Consider the following 26846-nt stretch of genomic DNA (forward strand, 5'->3'; position numbering starts at 1 on the left):
AATACAGTTGGTGGAAAAGAAAATATGGAGGCATCTGTTTAATTCCTGAAAAATATAGATGGAATGCAGAGGAGTCCCTACATTAATGTAAAAATGGATTTCTAATAGCTTACAGTTGTTACACATCCTATTTAAGGCTCTGGAAGGATAGGAATGCCTTGTCCATAAAGGGCTTTCTTTAGGTTTTCCAGCTATGCTTCATGTAGAGAAGTAAATTAAGGATTAGAGAACAAATGGAGAAGTTAATAAGATCATGAACCTATTTTTAAATTATGTAGAAAAACAGAAATTAGTAGCTATAGAGTGGTATAAACTCGAGTGAAGTTTGAAGTAGTCTATAGATTTTGGTGCCGTATTTCTTCTGGCCATGTAACTCTTACCAATAATTTTTTTTAAATGATATGCTAAACATGTAGTGTTCACATCTTTTTCCTATATCTATTTTAAATTGATATGCACGGATTATATTTTGAGGGGGATACAAATTGTTCAGAGGATTTCTAGCTATAACATTAGATGCTTGGGCTTTCACTTTAAATGCAACTATGGCATCTTGTCAATATCAATAAAAAAGTATTATCTACAAAATTATTCCCGCGTCTTTCGGCACCTATTAGATATCCTGACATATTCTCCCATCACAAAATTTAAAGATAGAAATCACGATCCTTAAAAAACACAAGACACGGTGAATAAACTGTTCAATTTTTAAAAAACGTGAAGGAGACAAAACAAAAGCACATTAATTTTATATATTCAAAGAGCAATAGAGAGGAAGTAAGTTTATCATACCTGTGCTGTATAGTTGGACCCAACAAAGCTTCCTGCCTGGACACAGGATCAGGGCCACCCAGAGGGGGGGCAAGTGGGGCAATTTGCCCCAGGCCCTGGGCCCCACAGGGGCCCCCCACGAGAATGTCGTAGGCTCCCCCTGCCTCCACCTTTCCCCATCCCCCGGCGCCTCAGCGCACCACGTCCAGGAGCGGCCCTGGACGGAGCTAAAGTGGTGTGGCTCCAGAGGGCCCTAAGCTCCTCCCACTCAGAGCCATGTGGTAAGGGGGCGGGGCTGTGAGCTGCAGCCGAGTGGCGGGAGCTTGGGTCCTGCTGGAGCCATGCCACTGCAGCGCTGTCCAGGGTCGCTCCTGGACTCGGCGCGCTGAGGCTCCAGGAGAGGGGGGAGACGGGGGTAAGTGGCCTGGTAAGGGGGCCAGGGCTGGGGGGGTTGGATAAGGGGCAGGGAGTCCCGGGGACAGGGAGGGGGCAGAGGTTCGGAGTGGGGGGGCGGTCAGGAGACAGGGGGTTGGATCGTGGTCATTCCGGGGGTCTGTCAGGACTCGGCGGGGGGATGGATAGGGGTCGGGCCAGTCAGGGGACAGAGAGGGGTTCATAGGGGGCAGGGCCGGCTCCAGGCACCAGCTTAGCAAGCAGGTGCTTGGGGCAGCCACTCCGGAGGGGGGACGGCACGTCCAGCTATTCGGGGGCAATTCGGCGGAGGGTCCCTCCCTCCAGCTCAGAGTGAAGGACCTCCCGCCGAATTGCTGCCAAAGTGCTTCAGATCACGACTTTTTTTTTTTTTGGTGGGGCTGCTTGGGGTGGCAAAAACCCTAGAGCCGGCCTTGGTGGGAGGTGGGGTCCTGGGAGGCAGGAGGGGTTTCGGGGGGGGCGGTCAGGGAAGAAGGAGCAGAATGGGTCGGGGATTCCGAGGGAGCTGTCTGTTTGGGGAGGCACAGCCTTCTCCACCCTAAAGCTCATTCAACAGTTTGAGGCTTGCAGACAGCTATTTAACACTAAGGCCTGGTCTACACTACGGGTTTAGGTCGACTTTAGCAGCGTTAAACCGAATTAAGCCTGGACACGTCCACACAACGAGGCCCTTTCTTTCGAATTAAAGGGCCCTTTAAACCGGTTTCTTTACACCACCTCCGACGAGGGGATTAGCGATAAAACCGGCCTTTGCGGGTCGGAATTGGGGTAGTGTGGATGGAAGTCGATGTTATTGGCCTCCGGGAGCTATCCCACAGTGCTTCATTGTGACCGCTCTGGACAGCGCTCTCAACTCAGATGCACTGACCAGGTAGACAGGAAAAGACCCGCGAAGGTTTGAATTTCATTTCCTGTTTGCCCAGCGTGGAGAGCACAGGTGACCACGCAGAGCTCATCAGCACAGGTAACCGTCATGGAGTCCTCCCAGGATCGCAAAAGAGCTCCAGCATGGACCGAACGGGAGGTACGAGATCTGCTCGCCATATGGGGAGATGAAGCAGTGATAGCTGAACTCCGTAGCAGTAAAAGAAATGGAAAAGTATTAGAAAAGATCTCCAAGGCCATGAAGGACTGAGGCCATAACAGGGACACACAGCAGTGCCGCGTGAAAATTAAGGAGCTAAGGCAAGCCTACCACAAAGCCAGAGAAGCAAACGGAAGGTCCGGGGCAGAGCCGCAAACTTGCCGCTACTACGCGGAGCTGCATGCGATCCTAGGGGGTGCAGCCACCACTACCCCAACCGTGTGCTATGACTCTCTCACTGGAGAAACACACAGGGAAGACGGTTCGGGGAACGAGGAAGATGACGATGGAGGTACTGTAGGTAGCTCACAGCAGCAAGGAAGCAGAGAAACCGGTTTCCCCAACAGCCAGGATATGTTTGTGACCCTGGACCTGGAACCAGTAACCCCCGAACTCACCCAAGACCCTCAGGGCACACAGGAGACCTCTGGTGAGTGTAACTTTGTAAATATTTGTAAACATTACAAAAAAAAAGCAAGCAAGTCTGTTAACGTGTATGGGGATGGAGCGGAAATCCTCCAGGGACATCTCCAGAAAGCTCTCCTGGTTGAAATGGGGTGATTTTATTAAGGGGGACATTCAGAGGCGCCTGTTCCTGCTCTTCTGACCAGAAATGTTCCCCGCTGTTAACCACGCGGTGGGGGGGAGGGGTGAAGTGATCATCCCAGAGAATCATGTGTGTGTGTGTGTGGGGGGGGTGGTTTACTTGTGTTTGTGCCGCATGTTAACCGGGAAACCGCAGCCCCCTCCTTTTACATTGAAACCCCATTTTAAATGGACAACCCAATTCATCCTTGATATGGGAAATGCGCTGCTGTTTGCAACCTTTCCCGCATGTTAAGAAGGTTAAAAAAGCCAAAACACTGTGGCCTACGATGGCTGCCTGCAAGCCGAAATATGCGACCTTGTAATGAAAGAGTGTACCCATTGTTCCCTAAAATGTGTCTTTTTTAACCACCTCTCCCTTCTCCTCCACCAGCTGCAAATGTTTCTCCTTCGCAGAGGCTCGTGAACATTAGAAAGAGAAAACGTAAGACGAGGGACGAGATGTTCACGGAGCTGCAGATGTCCGCCCAGGCTGATAGAGCACAGCAGAATGCGTGGAGGCAGTCAATGACGGAGATGAGAAAAGCCCAATATGAACGAGAGGAGAGGTGGCGGGCTGAATCGCGGGAAGAACAGAGCAAGTGGCGGGCTGAAGACGATAGGTGGCGTCAGCTTGCAGACAGACGGCAAGAGGCAATGCTCCGTCTGCTGGAGCATCAAAGTGATATGCTCGAGCGTATGGTTGAGTTGCAGGAAAGGCAGCAGGAGCAGAGACCGCCGCTACAGCCCCTGTGTAACCAACAGCCCTCCTCCCCAAGTTCCATAGCCTCCTCACCCAGACGCCCAAGAACACGGTGGGGGGGCCTCCGTCCACCCAGTCACTCCACCCCAGATGATCGCCAAAGCATCAGAAGGCTGGCCTTCAATAAGAGTTAAAGTTTTAAAATGCAGTGTGTCCTTTTCCATCCCTCCTCCCCCACCCATCCCAGGCTACCTTGGCAATTATCCCCCTACCTCTGTAAGGAACTAATAAAGAATGCATGAATGTGAAAAAACAATGACTTTATTGCCTCTGCAAGGGGGAGGGGAGGGTGGGGTGGGGTGGTTGGTTTACAGGGAAGTAGAGTGAACCGGGTCGGGGGGGGGGGTTGCAGGGTTCATCAAGGAGAAACAAACAGAAGTTTCACACAGTAGCCTGGCCAGTCACAAAACTCGTTTTCAAAGCTTCTCTGATGCGCACCGCGCCCTGCTGTGCTCCTCTAACCGCCCTGGTGTCTGGCTGCGCGTAATCAGCGGCCAGGCGAGTTGCCTCAACCTCCCACCCCGCCATAAAGGTCTCCCCCTTACTCTCACAGATATTGTGGAGCGCACAGCAAGCAGCAATAACAATAGGGATATTCTTTTCGCTGAGGTCTGAGCGAGTCAGTAAGCTGCGCCAGCGCGCTTTTAAACGTCCAAATGCACATTCCACCACCATTCGGCACTTGCTCAGCCTGTAGTTGAACAGGTCCTGACTCCTGTCCAGGCTGCCTGTGTACGGCTTCATGAGCCATGGCATTAAGGGGTAGGCTGGGTCCCCAAGGATCACGATAGGCATTTCAACATCCCCAATGGTCACTTTCTGGTCCGGGAAGAAAGTCCCTTCCTCCAGCTTTCGAAACAGAGCAGAGTTCCTGAAGACGCGAGCATCATGTACCTTTCCCGGCCATCCCACGTTGATGTTGGTGAAACGTCCCTTGTGATCCACCAGGGCTTGCAGCAGCATTGAAAAGTACCCCTTGCGGTTTACGTAGTCGGTGGCTTGGTGCTCCGGTGACAAGATAGGGATATGGGTTCCGTCTATGGCCCCGCCACAGTTTGGGAATCCCATTTCAGCAAAACCATCCACTATTGACTGCACGTTGCCCAGAGTCACTACCCTTGCTATCACCAGGTCTTTCATTGCCCTGGCAAATTGGATCACAGCAGCCCCCACCGTAGATTTGCCCACTCCAAATTGATTCCCGACTGACCGGTAGCTGTCTGGCGTTGCAAGCTTCCACAGGGCTATCGCCACTCGCTTCTCAACTGTGAGGGCTGCTCTCATCTTGGTATTCTGGCGCTTCAGGGCAGGGGAAAGCAAGTCACAAAGTTCCATGAAAGTGGCCTTACGCATGCGAAAGTTTCGCAGCCACTGGGAATCGTCCCATACCTGCAGCACGATGCGATCCCACCAGTCTGTGCTTGTTTCCCGGGCCCAGAATCGGCGTTCCACGGTATCAACCTGCCCCAGTGACACCATGATTTCCACATTGCTGGGGCCTGTGCCTTGTGAGAGGTCTATGGCCATGTCAATTTCCTCATCACTCTCGTCGCCGTGCTGCAATCGCCTCCTCGCCTGGTCCGGGTTTCGCCTTGGCATGTTCTGGCTCTGCATATACTCCAGGACAATGCGCGTGGTGTTCATAGTGCTCATAATTGCCGCGGTGATCTGAGCGGGCTCCATGATCCCAGTGCTAGCTATGGCGCCTGGTCAGAAAAAAGGCGCGAAAGTAGTATCTGATGGACCAGGAGAAGGAGGGAGGGAGGGAGGGAGGGCCGAGTGACGACATGGCGTACAGGTACAGGAACAGGGAGAAACACAAACAACTGTCACACAGAATGGTCCCCCCAAAGATTAAACTGGAAACCCTGGGCTTAGCAGGCCATTGATTTCACGGAGGAAGGGGAAGCAAATGAACACAGAACAAATCTATTTTTTACATCTTAAGGTGGCAGCCGACGCTGCAGCATGAGTGACAGCCATACCAGTACGATGATGATGGGTACCAATCATAATATACCATCATCTGCCAAAAGGCAAGGGGCTGCTGCTGTGTAGCAATGCAGCCCCACGTCTGCCAGCCCCACGTCCGCCAGCACCCAGCATCGCCCTCGGCCTCTTCTGGGTGCTTAGCAGACAATATTGGGCAATTGGCAGAAAATAGTATATTATGACTGGTAACCGTCATCATCGAGACAGTAGCATGTCTGCCCAGGTGGCCATGATTGACAGCCACTCCAGTACGATGACGACGGGTACCAGTCATAATATACCATCGCCTGGAAGGGGCTGGTGCAATGCAGCCCTACGGCTGCCAGCCCCACGGCTATCACTCATGCTACACCGTCTACCGCCAAAAGGCAGTTAGCAGCTGCTGCTGTGTAGCAATGCAGTCCCACGTCTGCCGGCGCCCAGAGGACATATGGTGACGGTGAGCTCAGCTGTGCTGAGCGGGCTCCATGTTGTCTGCACAGGTAACCCAGGTAAAAAGGCGCGAATCTATTGTCTGCCGTTGCTGTGACGGGGGAGGGAGGGGCCTGACGACATGTACCCAGAACCGCCCGCGACACTGTTTTGCATCATCCGGGCATTGGGATCTCAACCCAGAATTCAAAGAAAAGGCGCGAACCGCTTCTCGGCTCGAGCTGTGGCGCAAACGTAGTATCTGACGGCCTAGGGGAAGGAGGGAGGGGGGCCGAGTGACGACATGGCGTACAGGCACAGGGAATTAAAATAAAGAACGGTGGCTGTGCATCAGGGAGAGACACAAACAACTGTCACAGACTGGTCCCCCCCAAAGATTAAACTGAAAACCCTGGGTTTAGCAGGCCGTTGATTTGACGGAGGGAGGGGGAAGCAAATGAATACAGAGAAAATCTATTTTTTACATCTTAAGACGACGGTGCAGCGTGACTGATAGCCCTCGGCATCTTTCTGGGTGCTTGGCAGCAAATACGGGGCGGTGTATGACGATGGTCTTCAGGCCTATTGCACGAGCTGCTGCTCAGGGAAGACTCTGCTAATGTGCAATGACCCGACTTGTAATAGGCCGGCTAACAGTCATAATACACCATTTACTGCCAAAAGGCAAGCCCCCCGGCTGCCAGCACCCAGATCGCCGATGAAGGCTACCAGTCTACTGCACCGTCTACCGCCAAAAGGCAGTTAGCAGCTGCTGCTGTGTAGCAATGCAGTCCCACGTCTGCCGGCACCAAGAGGACATATGGTGACGGTGAGCTCAGCTGTGCTGAGCGGGCTCCATGTTGTCTGCACAGGTAACCCAGGTAACCCAGGTAACCCAGGTAAAAAGGCGCGAATCTATTGTCTGCCGTTGCTGTGACGGGGGAGGGAGGGGCCTGACGACATGTACCCAGAACCGCCCGCGACACTGTTTTGCATCATCCGGGCATTGGGATCTCAACCCAGAATTCCAAGGGGCGGCGGAGACTGCGGGAACTGTGGGATAGCTGTGGGATAGCTACCCATAGTGCAATGCTCCGGAAGTCGACGCTAGCCTTGTACTGTGGACGCGGTCTGCCGACTAGAGCACCTAGAGCATTTTATTGTGTGGACATACACAATCGGCTGTATACAACCGATTTCAATAAAACCGGCTTCTATAAATTCGAACTAATTTCGTAGTGTAGACATACCCTAAGGGTATGTCTACACTACGGGATTAATCCGAATTTACAGAATTTGAATTTTGGAAACAGGCTGTATAAAGTCGAATGTATGCGGCCGCACTAAGCACATTAATTCGGCGGTGTGCATCCATGTACCGGGGCTAGCGTCGATTTCTGGAGCGTTGCACTGTGGGTAGTTATCCCATAGCTATCCCATAGTTCCCGCAGTCTCCCCCGCCCATTGGAATTCTGGGTTGAGATCCCAGTGCCTGATGGGGCAAAAAACATTGTCGCAGGTGGTTCTGGGTACAGCCTCACCCCTCCCTTCATGAAAGCAACGGCAGACAACCATTTCGCGCCTTTTTTCCTGGGTGAACACTGCAGACTCCATAACATGGCAAGCATGGAGCCCGCTCAGCTCAAGACAGCAGTCATGAACATTGTAAACACCTCGCACATTCTCGTGCGGTTTATGCTGAACCAGGACCAGAAAAACGAGGCGAGGAGGAGGCGGCGACGGTAGCGCAGCGACAAGAGTGATGAGGACATGGACATGGACACAGAATTCTCTCAAACTGAGGGCCCCGGTGCTTTGGAGACCATGTTGTTAATGGGGCAGGTTCTATCTGTGGAATGCCGATTCTGGGACTGGGAAACAAGCACAGACTGGTGGGACCGCATAGTGTTGCGGGTGTGGAACGATTCCCAGTGGCTGCGAAACTTTCGCATGCGTAAGGGCACTTTCATGGAACTTTGTGACTTGCTGTCCCCTACCCTGAAACGCCAGAATACCAAGATGAGAGCCGCCATCACAGTTGAGAAGCGCATGGCGATAGCCCTGTGGAAGCTTGCAACGCCAGACAGCTACCGGTCAGTCGGGAATCAATTTGGAGTGGGCAAATCTACTGTGGGGGCTGCTGTGATGCAAGTAGCCAAAGCAATCACTCAGGTGCTGCTACGAAAGGTAGTGACTCTGGGAAATGTGCAGGTCATAGTGGATGGCTTTGCTGCAAGGGGATTCCCTAACTGTGGTAGGGCGAAAGAGGGAACCCATATCCCTATCTTGGCACCAGAGCACCAGTGTACCCAGTACATAAACCGCAAGGGGTACTTTTCAATGGTGCTGCAAGCACTTGTGGATCACAAGGGACGTTTCACCAACGTCAACGTGGGCTGGCCAGGAAGGGTTCATGATGCTCGCGTCTTCAGGAACACTACTCTGTTTAAAGGGCTGCAGCAAGGGACTTTCGTCCCGGACCAGAAAATAACCGTTGGAGATGTTGAAATGCCAATAGTTATTCTTGGGGACCCAGCCCTGCCCCTTAATGCCATGGCTCATGAAGCCATACACAGGCAGCCTGGACAGGAGTCAGGAGCTGTTCAACTACAGGCTGAGCAAGTGCAGAATGGTGGTAGAATGTGCATTTGGACATTTAAATGGTCGCTGGCGATCGTTACTGACTTGCTCAGACCTCAGCCAAACCAATATCCCCATTGTTATTTCTGCTTGCTGTATGCTCCACAATCTCTGAAAATAAGGGGGAGACCTTTATGGTGGGGTGGGAGGCTGAGGCAAATCGCCTGGCTGCTGCTTATGCGCAACCAGACACCAGGACGATTAGAAGAGCACACCAGGAAGTGCTGCGCATCAGAGAAGCTTTGAAAACCAGTTTCATGACTGGCCAGGCTACAGTGTGAAATTTCTGTTTGTTTCTCCTTCATGAAAACCCGCCCCCTTTATTGACTCATCTCTGTAAGGAACCCACCCTCCCCCTTCGATCACAGCTTGCTTTCAAAGGAAATAAAGTCACTATCATGTAAAAAAATCATTTATTCTTTATTAATTGATTATAAAAAGAGGGACAGAACCCGAGTGGGTTTGGGAGGAGGATCGTCGGGAAAGAAAAGTCCACTTAAAAAAAAAAAGTTAAAAAAATGACAGCCTTTTGCTTGGGCTGTCCACTGGGGTGGAATGGGAGGGTGTATGGAGCCTCCCCCCACGTTCTTACATGTCTGGGTGAGGAGGCTATGGAACATGGTGAGGGGGGAGAGGGGTTATACAGGGGCTGTAGTGGCACTCTGTTATCCTGCTGCCGTTCCTGAAGCTCCGCCAGATGCCAGAGCATGTCTGTTTGCTCACACAGCAGCCCCAGCATTGAATCCTGCCTCCTCCGATCTTCCTGCCGCCACCTCTCCTCACGTTGGTCCCTCCTGTCCTCATGTTGGTCCCTCCTGTCCTCACGTTCACTGGCATCTTTCCTATACTTTGAAATCGTGTCCTTCCACTCATTCAGATGAGCTCTTTCACGGTGGGTGGATTCCATGATTTCCGCGAACATCTCGTCTCACGTCTTCTTTTTCCGACGCCTTATCTGAGATGTCTTCGGGACGGAGAAGGGAGGCTTGAAAAATTGGCAGCTGCTGGAGGGAGGGAAAAAAGGAGAGAATTTTTTAAAAAGATACATTTTACAGAACAATGCTTATACTCTTTCACGGTGACCAACACTACTCACATTACATATGTAACCCTTCTGCCAGGCCAAGTTGATAGCAGCAAGGGCCGGGTTCAGTACATAGGGGTCCCTTCCCAACAGCGTGACACAGAACCAGCTCGAGCCCCCACCCAGTGACCTGGGAAAATCTTACACAAACCCCTAGGCGCCTCGAAGAGGCAATATTTCCCCTCTCGCAAGCACAGAGCCTCGGTGTAGCAGAAAATGTTTAATAACATGAGGTAAACGACATAGCATTAAATTGGGAAAACACCACAACTAGAGTTCATAGACCAAACCATGAGTGAAGACCCACCCCAGCAAATTGGGCCGTGTCCTCTCCCGTTGGTTCTTGAAACCAGCGACCCAAGAATCACCAAAGTCCCAAAAGTCCACCGATCCCAAAGTCTCTTGGGTCCAGCAACCCAAGAATCACAAAAGTCCGACAACCCCCCAAAGTCTCTGTCCCTGATCAGTGCAGCCCCAGAGTTCAAAGGGGGGGGTGAGCAGGGTGTTAAGGGGCACCTTACGTGATCCGAGTGATCCGAGGCCAACCGGCTGCTTCTCTGTGGGGTTCCACCGCAGCCTTCACCACGAACTGCTCCACTCCACCCGCAGTCCCACTCCTGCCGTCCCACGAACTGCTCTGGCAGCTGCTCCACTCCGCTCCCCGACCTGTGTGCCACTCCACTCACCGACCTGTGAGCCGCGCCGCTCCGCTCCGCTACGCTCACCCCCGGCTAAGCTAAGTTAGCTAGGCTCCCCCACTAGTTAACACAGCCTCCATGATCTCAGCTCTTAAATAGCTTTAGCTCTTTTGTGATTTCAGCTAGTAGTAGGGGAGCCCCAGTGCTGGTGCACTATTGGCCCAAAGTGAACTCAGCTCAGCAGTCTGTAACTAGACTCCTAAGGGAATCAAAGTTAGCTCTGACATTCAACAGTAGAGAGAGAGAGGAGGAGGAGGAGGTGCAATTGGTGTTTCAGGCCCACAAAAGGGCCCCACACCACCAGGTACCAATACCTGCCCCCAACCTCTCTCAATTCACTGGGTTTTGTAACCCATGCCCCTTGACAAGCAAATGCTACTTAGGTAATGGTGAATGACTCACTCAGTCCTTCTGTCATACAACAGTTCCACTGGCCTTGATTCACAGAATCAGGGTAACAAAACTTTATTCTTCCTGCCCCAATAACAGAGAAACTGGGGATCCCACACCAGCCAAAGTAACCACTTTGAGTTGCTGTTGTTTCATGCCAGGCGAGTGGGTGTGCCTATGCAAACAAGATCAGCCCCTGGAGTTCTTTTCCACACTTGCCATAATTCACCACCAGATGTCAGGGTAGAGCTCATCCTGACTCTGCTTACACATAGCACATGTGATTTCTGTGCAAGGTCGCATTTTGCCTCTCAATATTGAGTGTCTGTGGCTTTGCTGCTAGAGATCACAGAGACAGGTCCGGGCAACAGAATTCGGCTTGCATGCGGCCATGGTAAGCCATTGTCTTTCGACTTCTGCGCCCTCCTTTCCCACATACCAAGCAAAGCCTGTTGAATGCTGCAGTTTTCCTGTTAACCTTCAGCAGCAGAAAACAAACTAACCCCCCACCCCTTCCAATTCTCTGGATGATCGCTTTATCCCTCCCCCCACCACATGGCTGGTATCAGGGAAGATCCCTGCTAGCCAAACGCGAAAAGCTCAGGGCCAATCCCCCCCGGCTAACTGCAGGGAAGGATTTCTTTTCAGCCACAGGCAAACATCCCAGTAGGAACGGCCACCTCTGTCCCCTTAATTAGATTCCCGTATTTCAACCAGGTTACCATGAGCGATATCACTCTCCTGAGGATTACACAGCGAGATAAAGAACGGATGTTGCTTGAATGCCAGCAAACACCTGGACCATACGCTGCCAGGCTTTGTCAGGCAATGATACCAGATTACTTGTTACTAGCATGGCGTGGTCAAGTGTCCTACCATGGAGGACAGAATAAGGCTGCACTGCCCAGAAACCTTATGGCAAGGCTTTTGGAGTACCTCCAGGAAAGCTTCATGGAGATGTCCCTGGAGGATTTCCGCTCCATCCCCAGACACGTTAAGACTTTTCCAGTAGCTGTACTGGCCACGAATGCATCCCAAGTCCTCAGGGCAAAGTAGTCATTAAAAAACGCTTGCTTTTAAAACAAGTTTTAGATTTTAAAAGGTAAACTCACCTGAGGTCCCTTCTATTGCGTCATGGTCTTGGATACTGGCTTGGGAGGGTACTTCAGTCAGGCTGAGAAAAAGATCCTGGCTGTTGGGGAGAATGGAGTGCTGGGTGCTCTCCGCAAGCTCGTCCTCCTCCTCCTCTTCCCCGTCCGCAGAATCCTCAGGTGTGGCTGATGAGTTTACCCCCGCCTCGGAATCCATGGTCAGAGGTGGGGTAGTGGTGGCAGCCCCCCCTAGAATTGCATGCAGCTCGGCCTAGAAGCGGTATGTCCGCGGCTCTGTCCCGGAGGGACTGTTTGCCTCCTTTGGTTTTTGATAGGCTTGTCTGAGCTCCTTGACTTTCACGCGGCACTGATCTGAGTCCCTATTGTGGCCTCTCTCCATCATGCCTTTGGAGATTTTTTCAAAAGTTTTGGCATTTCGTCTTTTCGAACGAAGTTCTGCTAGCACTGAATCCTCTCCCCATATAGCGATCAGATCCAGTACCTCCCATACAGTCCATGCTGGTGCTCTTTTTCGATTATCGGCCTGCATGGTTACCTGTGCTAATGAGCTATCTGTGGTCACCTGTGCTCTCCACGCTGGGCAAACAGGAAATAAAATTCAAATGTTCGCGGGGCTTTTCCTGTCTACCTGGCCAGTGCATCCCAGTTCAGATTGCTGTCTAGAGCGGTCACAATGGTGCACTGTGGGATAGCTCCCGGAGGCCAATACCATCGAATTGCAGCCACACTAACCCGAATTCAAAATGACAATATTGATTTTGGCGCTACTCCGCTCATCAGAGAGGAGTACAGAAATCGATTGTAAGAGCCCTTTATTTCGAAATAAATGTCTTCGTTGTGTGGACGGGTGCAGGGTTCATTCGATTTAACGCTGCTCAATTTGAATTAAACTCATAGTGTAGACCAGGCCAAAGAGACAAGCTGTTATCTTTTCCCTTAGGGCTACCATCCCTTTCACTTCTCAAATGCATGTCAGGGGAGGGTAGCTTCATTTAAAAATTAGCCACTTTAGATTAACAGTGATAGAGCCAAGAGAGCCATGTGGGAGGGATCACATGACAAGAGCAATATCCTATATCACCTACCTCCTTCCCAACCCTACCAAGGGAGACACCCCCTCCCCCCCCCCCCCCCCCCCCGCATTCCCTGAGGTGCCAGAGGGGTTAATTCAGTGGTTCTCAAACTTTTGTACTGGTGACCCCTTTCACATAAACCTCTGAGTGCGACCCCCCCTTATAAATTGAAAACACTTTTTTAAATATTTAACAATATTATAAATTCTGGAGGCAAAGCAGGGTTTGAGGTGGAGGCTGACAGCTTACGACCCCCAGTAATAACCTCGTGACCCCCTGAGGGGTCCTGAGCCCCAGTTTGAGACTCCCTGGGTTAATTTAATTTTAGCAATTTAATTTAATTCACATGCATGTGCTATTTTGAGCATTTCAGTTTTCACAACATAGGCTCATCCCAGATTCTGGAACAAGCTCAAATGCTCAGTTCATGGAGTATGTACATAAGCTATACTAAAGACAAACCCACACTAACCATCTCCAGTTTGTGAGGGACCCCATGGAGCCAGTCTCTAGGAAACAGATAAATTCATGGAGGTTAAGTCCATTAATGGCTATTAGCCAAGATAGGTAAGGAATGGTGTCCCTAGCCTCTGTTTGTCAGAGGGTGGAGATGGATGGCAGGAAAGAAATCACTTGATCGTTACCTGTTAGGTTCACTCCCTCTGGGGTACTTGGCATTGGCCACTGTCTGTAGACAGGATATTGGACTGGATGGACCTTTGGTCTGACCCAGTATGGCCATTCTTATGTTCTTATGTTTTAACCTAAATGAACCCAAAGTTATGGAGACAGATATGAGTCAAGGAAGCCAGCAGAGTATCAGAAACCTGGAAAAATCTCTGACTGGATGGGCTCAGGCGTTTGGTCACAAGCTGAGGTGGTTCAAAAGTTTTGGATTTTTTTAAAGCAGAATTTTTTTATTGTTTCTTTAAACAATCAAACACAGCAAACAGCAACTATTTGGCCACACACTTCTGAAACCCCAAACCACGTTCAGGTTTTGGCAGACTAATTTCAGCTTTTCAATTAAAAAAAAAACAACACAACAAATTTTGAAGGAAAGCAGACATTGTCCATGATTTTTTTCTGTTTTTTAAAAACCCCTAGTTTTCGATCCAAAAAAAGTTTTGACGGAAAATATTTGTCCAACCCTTTTAATGAGCTTCAGTGCCTTTTAGCACTAGCTGATGCTGAGAACCAGTGATACCTTGTAAAAGTGACTTGAAAAGAAGTTCTCAAAACTGGGTTTGTGCCGAGATGCAGAAGGTTTTTAAATGTTTATTTTTCCCAGGGCCACCCCGGGGGGGGGGGGGGGGGGGGGAGAGAGCAGGGAGAACAAGTGGGGCAATTTGCCCCAGGCCCCACAGGGGCCCCCACGAGAATATAGTATTCTATAGTATTGCAACTTTTTTTTAAATGGAAGGGGGCCCTGAAATTGCTTTGCCTCAGGCCCCCTGAATCCTCTGGGCGGCCCTACACAGGATGCCTCTCTCTAGAGCTCAATGCAGTTTTGCACACCTGTGGCTCAAATTTGCTTTTTGTTTGCTTAAGAACTTGGCTCAAAAGAAAAGGTGTATCCCTGAATGCTGTGCATGCCTCACAGTCTGTACACTACAATACCTTTCTGTAGCAGATGTGTGTGGGTCTCGTTCTTGGCTGCATGAGACAGCTACCTGGCAATACAATAAAGTATGGGATCGGCTGCAATCTTTGGTCTCTCATTTAACCTTTTCCCTCACTGCATGTTCTATTATCCTTGCATGGTGCAGCCTGATGACTTCTTCTATAACAAGGACCTGATTGAAAGACCACTGAAATGAATGAGAGCGTTTTCAGTGACTCAATGGGTTTTGAATTATGCCCGAAAATCCCCAACATTTGTTATTCTCTTTTTAAAAAATATTTTTAAAATTATAATTTCACTCTGTAACAATTAAAAGGAACAAGACATAAAAAAGACCCCTTCATAAAGTTACAGTATTGAGACTTCAGTGACAGATTCATTATAACTCATTCTTATGTACTGTCTGATGTACTTAGTTTCAGATCAGTTTGGGATTGATAACTGTTTGATAATCCATGGCAGCTTGAATGTACAAATTTAAAGACACTTGCATAGAAGTGTATGTGTTGCATTCAATTTGGTGCCCAACTCCTATCTGTGCCTTTGAAAACCTCCTGTGTGATCAGTCTATATTATAACTCCAAGTTAGTTTGCCATGTTAATACACCTACAGAAGGAGGAAATGTGGGTGTACATTTACAAATAACATTTATTAAATTCCAATAGTGACCTCAAAATGAAATGGTACGACTCCTGCCCACTGCTGCTTTGATTGCAACCACTTAGTGATCTCTCAGGCCTGGTCTACACTACGACTTTAATTCGGATTTATCAGCTTTAATTCGAATTAACCCTGTAACCGTTCACACAACGATGCCATTTAATTCGATGTAAAGGGCCCTTTAAATCGATTTCTGTACTCCACCCCAACGAGCGGAGTAGGGCCAAAATCGATTTTAGCAATTCGAATTAGGGTTAGTGTGGCCGCAATTCGATGGTATTGGCCTCCGGGAGCTATCCCACAGTGCATCATTGTGACCGCTCTGGACAGCAATCCGAACTCGGATGCACTGGCCAGGTAGACAGGAAAAGCCCCGCGAACATTTGAACTTCATTTCCTGTTTGCCCAGCGTGGAGAGCACAGGTGACCACAGATACCTCATCAGCACAGGTAACCATGCAGGCTGATAATCGAAAAAGAGCACCAGCATGGACCGTGAGGGAGGTACTGGATCTGATCGCTGTATGGGGAGAGGATTCAGTGCTTGCAGAACTTCGTTCTAAAAGACGAAATGCAAAAACTTTTGAAAAAATTTCCAAGGGCATGATCGAGAGAGGCCACAATAGGGACTCTGAGCAGTGCCGCGTGAAGGTCAAGGAGCTCAGACAAGCCTATCAAAAAACAAAGGAGGCAAACGGTCGCTCCGGGTCAGAGCCGCGGACATGCCGCTACTACGCCGAGCTGCATGCAATTCTAGGGGGGGCTGCCACCACTACCCCACCTTTGTTCGTGGATTCTGGGTCGGGGATAGTCTCGACGCCTGAGGATTCTGCCGATGGGGTAGAGGAGGAGGAGGAGGATGAGCTTGCAGAGAGCACACAGCACTCCCTTCTCCCCAACAGCCAGGATCTTTTTATCACCCCGACTGAAGTACCCTCCCAAGCCAGTACCCAAGACTCTGACCCCATGGAAGGGACCTCAGGTGAGTTTACCTTTTAAAATATAAAACTTGTTTTAAAAGCAAACGTTTTTTAATGATTACTTTGCCTGACTTTGCATTCGCGGTCAGTTCAGCTACTGGAAAAGTCTGTAGCTACTGGAAAAGTCTGTTAACGTGTATGGGGATGGAGCGGAAATCCTCCAGGGACATCTCAATGAAGCTCTCCTGGAGGTACTCCGAAAGCCTTGCCAGAAGGTTTCTGGGCAGTGCATCTTTATTCCCTCCTCCATGGTAGGACACTTGACCACGCCATGCTTGCAGCAAGTAATCTGGTATCATTGCCTGACAAAGCCTGGCAGCGTATGGTCCCAGTGTTTGCTGGCATTCAAGCAACATCCGTTCTTTATCTTGTTGTGTAATCCTCAGGAGAGTGATATCACTCCTGGTAACCTGGTTGAAATACGGGAACTTAATTAAGGGGACAGAGGTGGCCGTTCCTACTGGGCTGTTTGCCTGTGGCGGAAAATAAATCCTTCCCTGCAGTTAGCCAAGCGCAGATGGGAAATTGGCCCTGAGTTTTTCGCGTTTGGCTAGCAGGGATCTTCCCTGTTACCAGCCACGCGGTGGGGGGAGGGTACCGTGATCATCCCAGAGAATTCATGGCGAGGGGGGGGGGTCGGCGGCGGGGGGGTGGGTAGTTTGGTGCCTGCAGGGATCTTCCCTGATACCAGCCACGCGGTGGGGGGAGGGGTACCGTGATCATCCCAGAGAATTCATGGCGAGGGGGGGGGGGTCGGCGGCGGGGGGGTGGGTAGTTTGGTGCCTGCAGGGATCTTCCTGCAGGGTTAGTTTGTTTTCTGGTGCTGCTGAATGTTAACAGAAAAACCGCAGCACTCTACTTGCCTGAAGGGGCCCAGACAAGCCCCACCACACTGCCCCCCCCCCCCCCCAACTGGCTGAGATTGGCCAGGCTTCTGCAGCACTCTACAAGCTATGCTTGGTATGTTGGAAAGCACGGCGCAGAAGCTTACCATGGCCGCATGCAAGCCGAATTCTGTTGCCCAGACCTGTGATTGATCTCTAGCAGCAAAGCCACAGGCACTCAGCATTAAGAGGCAAAATGCGACCTTGCACAGAAATCACATGTGCTATGTAATGTGAACAGTGTTGGTCACCGTGAAAGAGTATAAGCATTGTTCTGCAAAATATAGCTTTTAAAACAATTCTCTCTTTTTTCCCCTCCCGACAGCAGCTGCAAATTCCTCAAGCCTCCCTCCTCCATCCCGAAGGTTATCACAGATAAGGCGTCGTAAGAAGAAGACGCGGGAGGACATGTTTTCTGAAATTATGCAATCCAGCAGGAGTGACAGAGCTCATCTGAATGAGTGGAAGGAAACAGTTTCAAAGTATAGGAAAGAAGTCAGTGAACGTGAGGAGAGGAGGGACCAACGTGAGGAGAGGAGGGACCAACGTGAGGAGAGGAGAGACGATCGAGATGAGAGATGGCGGCAGGAAGACCAGAGGATGAAGGATGCAACGCTGGGGCTGCTCCGGCGTCTGGTGGAGGTTCAGGAACGGCTGCTGGAAAACAGACTGCCGCTTCAGCCCCTGTTCCACCCTCCCCCCTCCCCATGTTCCGTATCCTCCTCACCCAGACGTGTAAGAACGCGGGGGGGGGGGGGGAGGCTCCGTACACCTTCCCATTCCACCCCAGTAGACAGCCCAAGCAAAAGGCTGTCATTTTTTTAACCTTTTCTTTGTGGCTTTTTCCTTCCCAGCAATCCTCCTCCCAAATACCACCCGGGTTCCCTCCCTCTTTTTCTAATCTATTAATAAAGAATAAATGATTTTTAAATTATAGTGACTTTATTTGGTTTGAAAGAAAGCTGGGGGAAGGGGCAGGGTGGGTTCCTTACAGAAAATCAGTCAGTAAAGGGGGAGGGTTTTCATGAAGGAGAAACAAACAGATATTTCACACTGTAGCCTGGCCAGCCATGAAACTGGTTTTCAAAGCTTCTCTGATGCACAGCGCTTCATGGTGTGATCTTCTAATCGCCCTGGTGTCTGGCTGCGCGTAATCAGCAGCCAGGCGATTTGCCTCAGCCTCCCACCCCGCCATAAAGGTCTCCCCCTTACTTTCACAGAGATTGTGGAGCACACAGCAAGCAGAAATAACAATGGGGAGATTTCTTTGGCTGAGGTCAGAGCGAGTCAATAATGAATGCCAGCGACCTTTTAAACGGCCAAATGCACATTCTACCACCATTCTGCACTTGCTTAGCCTGTAGTTAAACAGCTCCTGACTCCTGTCCAGGCTGCCTGTGTATGGCTTCATAAGCCATGGCATTAAGGGGTAGGCTGGGTCCCCAAGAATAACTATGGGCATTTCAACATCCCCAACGGTTATTTTCTGGTCCGGAAAGTAAGTCCCTTGCTGCAGCCCTTTAAACAGAATAGTGTTCCTGAAGACGCGAGCGTCATGAACCCTTCCCGCCCAGCCCGCGTTGATGTTGGTGAAACGTCCCTTGTGATCCACAAGTGCTTGCAGCACCATTGAAAAGTACCCCTTGCGGTTTATGTACTCGGTGGCTTGGTGCTCCGGTGCCAAGATAGGGATATGGGTTCCGTCTATTGCCCCACCACAGTTAGGGAATCCCATTGCAGCAAAACCATCCACTATAGCCTGCACATTTCCCAGAGTCACTAACTTTCGTAGCAGCACCTGAGTGATTGCTTTGGTTACTTGCATCACAGCAGCCCCCACAGTAGATTTGCCCACTCCAAATTGATTCCCGACTGACCGGTAGCTGTCTGGCGTTGCAAGCTTCCACAGGGCTATCGCCACGCGCTTCTCAACTGTGAGGGCTGCTCTCATCTTGGTATTCTGGCGTTTCAGGGCAGGGGACAGCAAGTCACAAAGTTCCATGAAAGTGCCCTTATGCATGCGAAAGTTCTGCAGCCACTGGGAATCGTCCCAGACCTGCAACACTATGCGGTCCCACCAGTCTGTGCTTGTTTCCCTTGCCCAGAATCGGCGTTCCATGGATAGAATCTGCCCCATTAACAACATGATCTCCAAAGCACCGGGGCCTGTGGTTTCACTGAATTCTGTGTCCGTGTCCGTGTCCATGTCCTCATCATGCTTGTCGCTGCGCTGCCGCCGCCGCTGCCTCCTCTCCTCGTTTTTCTGGTCCTGGCTGAGCATAAACTCCACGAGAACGCGCAAGGTGTTTGCAATATTCATGAGTGCTGTCTTGACCTCAGCGGGCTCCATGCTTGCCGTGGTATGGAGTCTGCAGTGTTCACCCACCCAGGAAAAAAGGCGCGAAAATGGTTGTCTGCCATCCATTGCTTTCATGCAGGGAGGGAGGGAGGGAGGAAGTGAGGCTGTACCCAGAACCACCTGCGACGATGTTTTTTGTCCCATCAGGCACTGGGATCTTAACCCACAATCCCAATGGGCGCGGGAGACTGCGGGAACTATGGGATAGCTATGGAATTGCTACCCACAGTGCAACGGTGCAGAAATCGACGCTAGCCCCGGTACTTGGACGCACACCACCGAATTACTGTGCTAGTGTGGCCGCACTCATTTCGACTTTATACAACCTGTTTCTCAAATCCGAATTATCTAAATTCGGATTAATCCCGTAGTGTAGACATACTCTCAGTCAAGCACAGGGAATCTCACGCTGTGAAATAGGCTTTATGGGTCTGATCCAATGGCCACTGAAGCTAGTGGAATGTCTCCCATTGACTTCAGCTGTCTTTAGATCAGGGCCTGAGTCAAGACCACTCTGAGGAACTTTTCAGGGAGCAGCTCCAGCCTGTATTTTAATTAAATTTAACAGCCATATTAGTGTATTCCAGAGGATTCCCAGTGTCAGTCGAGCTAGACAGAGGGTACTTTGTTTCTGAGATGAAATCAGGACTCATATAATGAACTGTGGGAAGGGGATGCACCAAAAGACCAAGATTTCTCATTGTGACCGATACGTATTCCAAAGGACAGGACACCGCACTGAGCACTGAATCCAGAGCATTAATCTTTTTTATTTCCTTGTATACACATCATAATAAGGCCAAGTCTGCTAGAAGTGGGAAGGTGCAAATTGTCTTTGTGCAGAAATTGTCTATATTTTAACGCTTCTTGTAGTCAGAGCCACTGTGAATGATATTGTTCTCTCTGGTTACAGTGTGATTAAAAAGAAAGCAGGGGGAAGTGGAGCCACAGGAACAAATTCACTGGCACTCATATCACTCTGTAAAAGTTTGGAGTGATCAAACACACCCTCGTGTAACATTTTCTCCCCTTTGCGTGTGTTCTAAAGGTGGGTAATGGAAAAATTCACAGGCTGCACAGCATTTCAACCTATTTCGTTCTCATTTTAAAACCTGTCAGCTTTTTACAAATGTGACCAACTGTCCATAATTATTTATTACTGAGTTATCATAGGAGTGCCTAACAGCCTCAATCAGGAATGAGTGATCCATCATGCTATAGTCTGCGCAGACATATACCAAACAGATGGTCCCTGCCCTGAAGAGCTGAATTGTAGAACAACTGCAAGACAAGAGAAGACAGGTGGATACAACAGACTGATGGAAGGAAGCACAAGGTAACACAATGAGAGTTATAATCAGTGTCATAAGGAGTTGTCACAGCACATTGAGTTAAGTATTTTGGGGGTCAAAGTAATTAGATTCTTGCTGTATCTTGTCCCAGTGCTTCTCAATATGATGATGTAGAGGAATATACATGTTGCATGGTAAAGACATCAGCAGAACACACAGGGAGATTTAACATCCTTACATTTGGAAGTGTTAAAAGCAACAGCAGTTGCTTTTATACTGTTACAAAACAGCAGTGTATAAACTGAAGAAAAACCATAATGCTCATTGCATAAAAATAATATCCCCATCTTCTCTTAATATCCTGCTTTGCTCCTGCCCATCTCCATTCTCAGCTCCTAGTCCCTCTTCCCCCAGGATCCAATCCTCCATCGCCTCTCCCCTTCCCATTCTTCCCTCTTACCCAACCATTCCTCATCCTTCTATATTTGAAGCAGTCAGATTCACTGAGTACCTACAGGGGGTGCATTGAAAGCACTGAAAGGATAGTCTGTCTGCTTTCAATTCTAGAACTACAGCAGCTCCCAGCAGCTGGGAGGAGCAATTTCAAGGAAAGTCCTGCTTAGCCCTTATACCCTGGGTACAGAGCATACTCTTTGTAGAATTTAGCTGCAAAGCTCTAAGAAGTCTCTACTGAGCATATGGAAAGTGTGATTATTCTAAGGTTTATAATTTCTCCATATTTGGACAAATATTCATGGGGACAGCAGACAGCACATCCACAATGATTATCCATGACAACTCCCAAGGCTTTTTCAGACTTGCTCCTTCCCAGGATAGAGTCCTCCACCTTGTAAATATGGCCTGGGCACCTCCTGGAGTTGCCCCTTCATGGCGCTCAATATAGAACCCTGCCAACCCACAACCCCTTCAGTTTCTTCTTACCACCAGTGACGGTTAGCTGGAACGTCCCATAGCCCTTGGTTAGCAAGTTCCTTTATCTCCGTTTTTTTGTATATAGTTCTCTCTAATTAGTGTATAGTAGTTAGAGTTAGTTGGGGGTTCCCCCCCTTCTGACTCCCCAGAACTGGGGTACGCCGTGGTCCCTGGGTTTCAAAATCTGTGAGGTCTGTGCTAAGCACATATCAAAGAGTGACCCCCAGGCAGGGCCGGCTTTAGCAGGTGCAGGGCCCCACGCCGGGACGCAAATTGTCTTGCGCCCCTCCCCGCCGCAACTCCACCCCGGCCCAGCCCCCTCCCTGCCCCATTGGATCCTTCCCCAAATCCCTGCCCCGGCCCTGCCCCCAGCCCCACCCCCTCCCTGCCCCATTGGATCCCTCCCCAAATCCCCGCCCTGGCCCCACCTCTTCCCCAAGCATGCTGCATTCCTCCTTCTCACCCCTCCCTCCCAGGCTTGCGCTGATCAGCTGGGGGGGGGGGGGGAAGCAGGACACGGCTTTTTTTTTTTTTCCCCTCCCCTCTGCCAGCAGCCCCGGATGTTGTGGGGCCCTCTTAGGCGTGGGGCCCCATTCTGGGGAATAGGCCGAATTGGCTTAAAGCCGGCCCTGCCCCCAGGCTTCTTGTTTAAGATGCCTCGTGGAAGGTCACCAAAAAGACCGGTGTAGGATCTGCCGCGAGTTCCATCCCAGAACTATTAAAGAAAGTGAACAGCGGTTTAAGGTGATCCTAATGGAGGCAGCTCTTCACCCTCACTCAGACCCCGTGTCAGACATTGTCATGTCAAACCTCAGACCTCGTCGGCATGGAATGCCCCAGAACCATCATCCCGGGAACCGGTGCTGAAAAAGGAGTCCTCCAATCGGCCAGGCACCGGTCTCAGTTGCCAGTACCTCAGATGAGGAAGCAGCCGGAGAGGGAGTGTTCTCCCCCAGCTAAGTGTAAGGAGCAAATGGCTGTGAGACCCCAGTTGGGCCACAGCATCAGGTCCCCAGGCAAGGCCATGTCGATTCCTGCCCAGGCAAAGCAGTTGAGTCCGAGCCCACCGCGATCACCGGACCCTACTGGCCAGCAACTGACACTCCCCTTGACACTGGAGGCTTTCGAGGTGGCTCAAGACTTGCTGCGTCTCATGGCGCCATTCTCGCCCCCAGCACAGAGGTGGCTTTTGCCCCGTCAGCACCACTGCTGACGTGGTGCAATCAAGAGGGAAGCCGGCGATGATGTCCCAGCGCTCTCCTTCTCCATGGCACCCTCCAGCACAGACACCTCTGGAGAGAGAACCTAGTCGATCCCCGAGCGCCCAACACTCGGTGCCCTGAAGCACGGCTTCTCCATGGTCTTCGTTTTTGGAGACCTCAGAGGAGAAGTCAGACTCCTACCGCTCTAATAAGATCAGGAACAGAAGGCCCAGGTTGCGGCAGGAGGGATGGGCTTACCCGGCACCTTGGCCATCGCAGTGGCAGAACTCCTCTCAGGGGCTGTTCTGGACTCTATGGGAAGGAGCCAAGGGTCCCACTCAGCAGCAACATCGGTGGCATCAGCCACCTTTATCCCACTGGCTGAGCAACCAGCCACTGAAACACAATACCATTGGCTGTGGTGCTGGCACTGGTTTCGGGGACAGCTTTGGCACTAGCTCTGGCTTTGGCGCCAACATCGGCACCAGCGCCACCAACAGCGACCCCGGCACAGGCACTGATGCCGGCTCCAGCACCGACAGCACCACCAGCGGTGCCGCCGATGCTGACACCGGCACGGAGTTCGGTGCCGACAGCCCCAGCACTAAGCACGACACCATCCGTGTCTGTTCCTGCACAGGATGCCCAAGAGACACAGGATCCCTTGGGTGCCAATGGCAGGAAGCAGCCACTGTTCTTTGGAGCTTCCTCCCCGTTGTTGCCAGATGAGGCACTGGCTAGCACCACCATAGCCCCAGCACTTGAAAACAATCGGGTGTTGCAGCACTTGCTGCGCCAGGTTGCCCAGGGTCTGGGCATCAAGGCAGAGGAGGTAGTAAAGGACTCCAGTCCCATGATGGATATCCTCATGCCCTCTGGACCTTCCTGTATTGCCCTGAGGCTCATTAAAACTATCAGACACCAACAAAACCCTGTGGCAGACCCCAGCCTCATTGCCACCCACTGCCAAGTGCAATGAACGGTGATATTTTGTGCCCTCTAAGGGTTATGAACATCTTTATTCCCACCTGCAACCTGATTCCCTTGTTGTGGACACTGCTAGCCAGCACGAGCGGCAATGTTTTCAAGGCCCCTCGCCCAAAAACAGGGAGGCTAAAAAACTTGACCTTTTCGGGAGGAAGGTCTATTCCATGGGTGGGCATTACAGCTCCATATTTCCAACCAAGAAGCCGTTGTCAGCCGGTACTCTTAATACCTTGGCGGCAATGGCAAAATTTGCAGAGCTTCTCCCCCTAGACTTCCATGCTGAGTTTTCGGCTTTGGTTTAGGAGGGAAAGCTAATCTTCCGAGCTTCCCTCCAGGCTGCGCTGGACAGTGCTGACCCAGCCACGAAAGTCAAGGCTACAGGGGTGGGCATGAGAAGGGGCTCTTGGCTCCAGGCCTCTGGTCTCCCATTCCAGGTCCAACAGACCATACAGGACCTCCCCTTTGAGGGTGTGACTCTGTTTTTGGAGAAGACAGATAAAAGGCTACACAGCCTAAAAGACTGTAGAGCCACCCTCAAATCCTTGGGCCTACACACTCCTGCCACATAGTGGAAGCCTTTCAGGCCTCAACCTCCTCCGTGGTTCTACTAAAAGAACTGACAAGGCGGCTCCCGGAGAAGGAATAGGAACGGCAAAAAAAGGCTGCACCCGTCCTCAGGCCAGGGCTCTGGCCAACCCAAACCACCTTCCGGCCCAAAACCGGCCTTTGAAGGTGCAATCAAGGACAGCGCACCAGAACAAAAACTGGATCTACCCCATCTTACCTTTTCCTCCCGACTGTCCCCTTTCTATCGTGCATGGTCCTGTATCACTTCGAAACACTGGGTGCGCCGCACGGCAGAGGAGATACGCCATCCAATTCTATGCCCTCCCACCCCCCCTTCCCTCTTCAGAGACCCCTCTCACAAGCAACTCCTTATACATGAGGTGCACACACTCCTTTCGCTAGGAGCAGTGGAAGAGGTTCCTCAGAAGCAGAAAGGCAGGGGTTTCTATTCTTGGTATTTTCTAATACCGAAAGCCAAGGGCAGGCTCAGGCCCATCCTAGACCTGCAAGAACTCAACAAATTCACGAAGAAGCTACAAGGGGAAATCAACACTGTCCCCAGTTCAGAGGATAGAGTTTATTGGGGCAATACTGGACTCAACACAAACCAGGGCATACCTCCCAGAAGCAAGGTCTCAGATCGTTTCCCACCACCACAGCAAGGAATTACCTGAAACTCCTGGGACACATGGTGGCTTGTACCTACATGGTACAGTATGCCAGACTCAGACTTCAACCTCTTCCAATCTTGGCTAGCATTAGTGTATCAGCCAGTCCAGGATAGCTTGGACAGGATTGTAACCCTGCCTCACCCGGTACTCCCTCCAGTGATGGCTCGACCCACAGGTAGTATGTGCGGGGGTCCCCCTCACCAGCCCTCAGCTGTCCCTCTCACTAGTGACTGATGCATCAGCTCTGGACTGGGGAGCACATTTGGGAGAGCTCCGAGCACAAGGCCTCTGGTCTCAGTTGGAACTCGCTCTCCACATCAATGTCAGAGAGCGGTGCACTTCGCATGCCAGACTTTCTGAGACTACTTGACATACATCTCCCTATCAGTTATGGCAGACAACACAATGGCAATGTTCTATATCAAGAAACAGGGGGGTGCACGTTCCTCTCCTGTGTGCCAGGAAGCCCCATCTTGTGGGACTTCTGTGTAGACCACTCAATACATCTACAAGTATTGTACCTTTCCGGAGTTCAGAACAAGTTCGCAGACCATCTCAGAAGGTCATTCGCTCTTCCCAGACTTACTAACTCTAGATCACGGTCAGTGCAGGACAGTTCGTCCCCGACGCTTGCGTCAGTCTAATATAAATGGCACAATCTTCTCCATCTCAAGCAGCAGGGGCTGTCCATGTTGTCAATTTTCAGAGTAACAGCCGTGTTAGTCTGTATCCGCAAAAAGAAGAACAGGAGTACTTGTGGCACCTTAGAGACTAACAAATTTATTAATACATTTGTTAGTCTCTAAGGTGCCACAAGTACTCCTGTTCTTCATGTTGTCAATAAGCGTTTACTTGGCCACCATCTCTGCCTTCCACCCAAGCGCAGAGGGCTGCTCGGTCTTTGTTAACCCTATGGTTAGCCGCTTCCTTAAAGGTCTCAACAGACTATACCCGCATGTCCAACAGCCTGTCCCAGCTTGGGACCTCTATCTGGTCCTTTCCAGACTCATGGGACTGCCCTTTGAACCTTTGGCAACGTGCTCCCTGCTCTCTCTCTCTCTCATACAAGGTGGTGTTTCTGGTAGCGATAACCTCAGCCAGGAGGGTGTCTGAGCTCAAGGACCTGACATCAGAGCCCCCTTACACAGTGTTCTATAAGGACAAGGTTCACTTTAGACTAGGGTGACCAGATGCCTTGATTTTATAGGGACAGTCACAATTTTGGGGTCTTTTTCTTATAGAGGCTTCTATTTCTCCCCACCCCCGTCACGATTTTTCACATTTGCTATATGATCACCCTAGTTCCGACCCCACCCGGCCTTCCTCCCAAAGGAGGTCTCCCAGTTTCATATCAACCAAGACACCTTTCTCCCAGTGTTCTATCCTAAGCCACACTCCAGCAGCAGGGAGCAGAGACTTCACTAATTGGATGTCCGCACAGTGCTAGCCTTCTACATCGAGAGAATGAAGCTGTTCCGAAAGCCTGTCCAGTTATTCATGGCAGTGGCAGAGAGAATGAAAGGTCTTCCTGTCTCCTCTCAACGTATCTCGTCATGGATCACGTCCTACATCCATGAGTGCTACAACCTAGCAAAGGTGCCCACACCTTCGATCACTGATCACCAGGGCCCAGGCCTCCTCAACAGCATTC

General features: G+C 50.7%; 2 protein-coding genes across 2 annotated transcripts in view; one reads left to right on the forward strand and one right to left on the reverse strand.

Moving 5' to 3' along the window:
* LOC128837012 (carbohydrate sulfotransferase 9-like) overlaps nt 1-26846 on the reverse strand; it is a 43382-nt gene that overhangs the window by 7617 nt on the left and 8919 nt on the right. The window lies entirely within an intron of this gene.
* Nucleotides 15883-18058, forward strand: LOC128837013 (uncharacterized). The gene is made up of 2 exons (XM_054027807.1): nt 15883-16302; nt 17510-18058. Exons 1-2 carry the CDS (start codon nt 15924-15926, stop codon nt 18007-18009), a joined length of 879 nt encoding a protein of 292 aa, XP_053883782.1. The 5' UTR covers nt 15883-15923; the 3' UTR covers nt 18010-18058.

The sequence above is a fragment of the Malaclemys terrapin genome, chromosome 4 (genome assembly GCF_027887155.1).
Source record: "Malaclemys terrapin pileata isolate rMalTer1 chromosome 4, rMalTer1.hap1, whole genome shotgun sequence".
In the NCBI taxonomy this organism is placed as follows: domain Eukaryota; kingdom Metazoa; phylum Chordata; order Testudines; family Emydidae; genus Malaclemys; species Malaclemys terrapin.

Bases quoted from the DNA above. Each gene is read 5' to 3' on its own strand.
- LOC128837013 (XM_054027807.1), top strand. From the start codon at position 15,924: ATGATCGAGAGAGGCCACAATAGGGACTCTGAGCAGTGCCGCGTGAAG. The intron at 16,303-17,509 runs GTGAGTTTACCT...CCCTCCCGACAG, and splicing joins CCCCATGGAAGGGACCTCAG to CAGCTGCAAATTCCTCAAGC.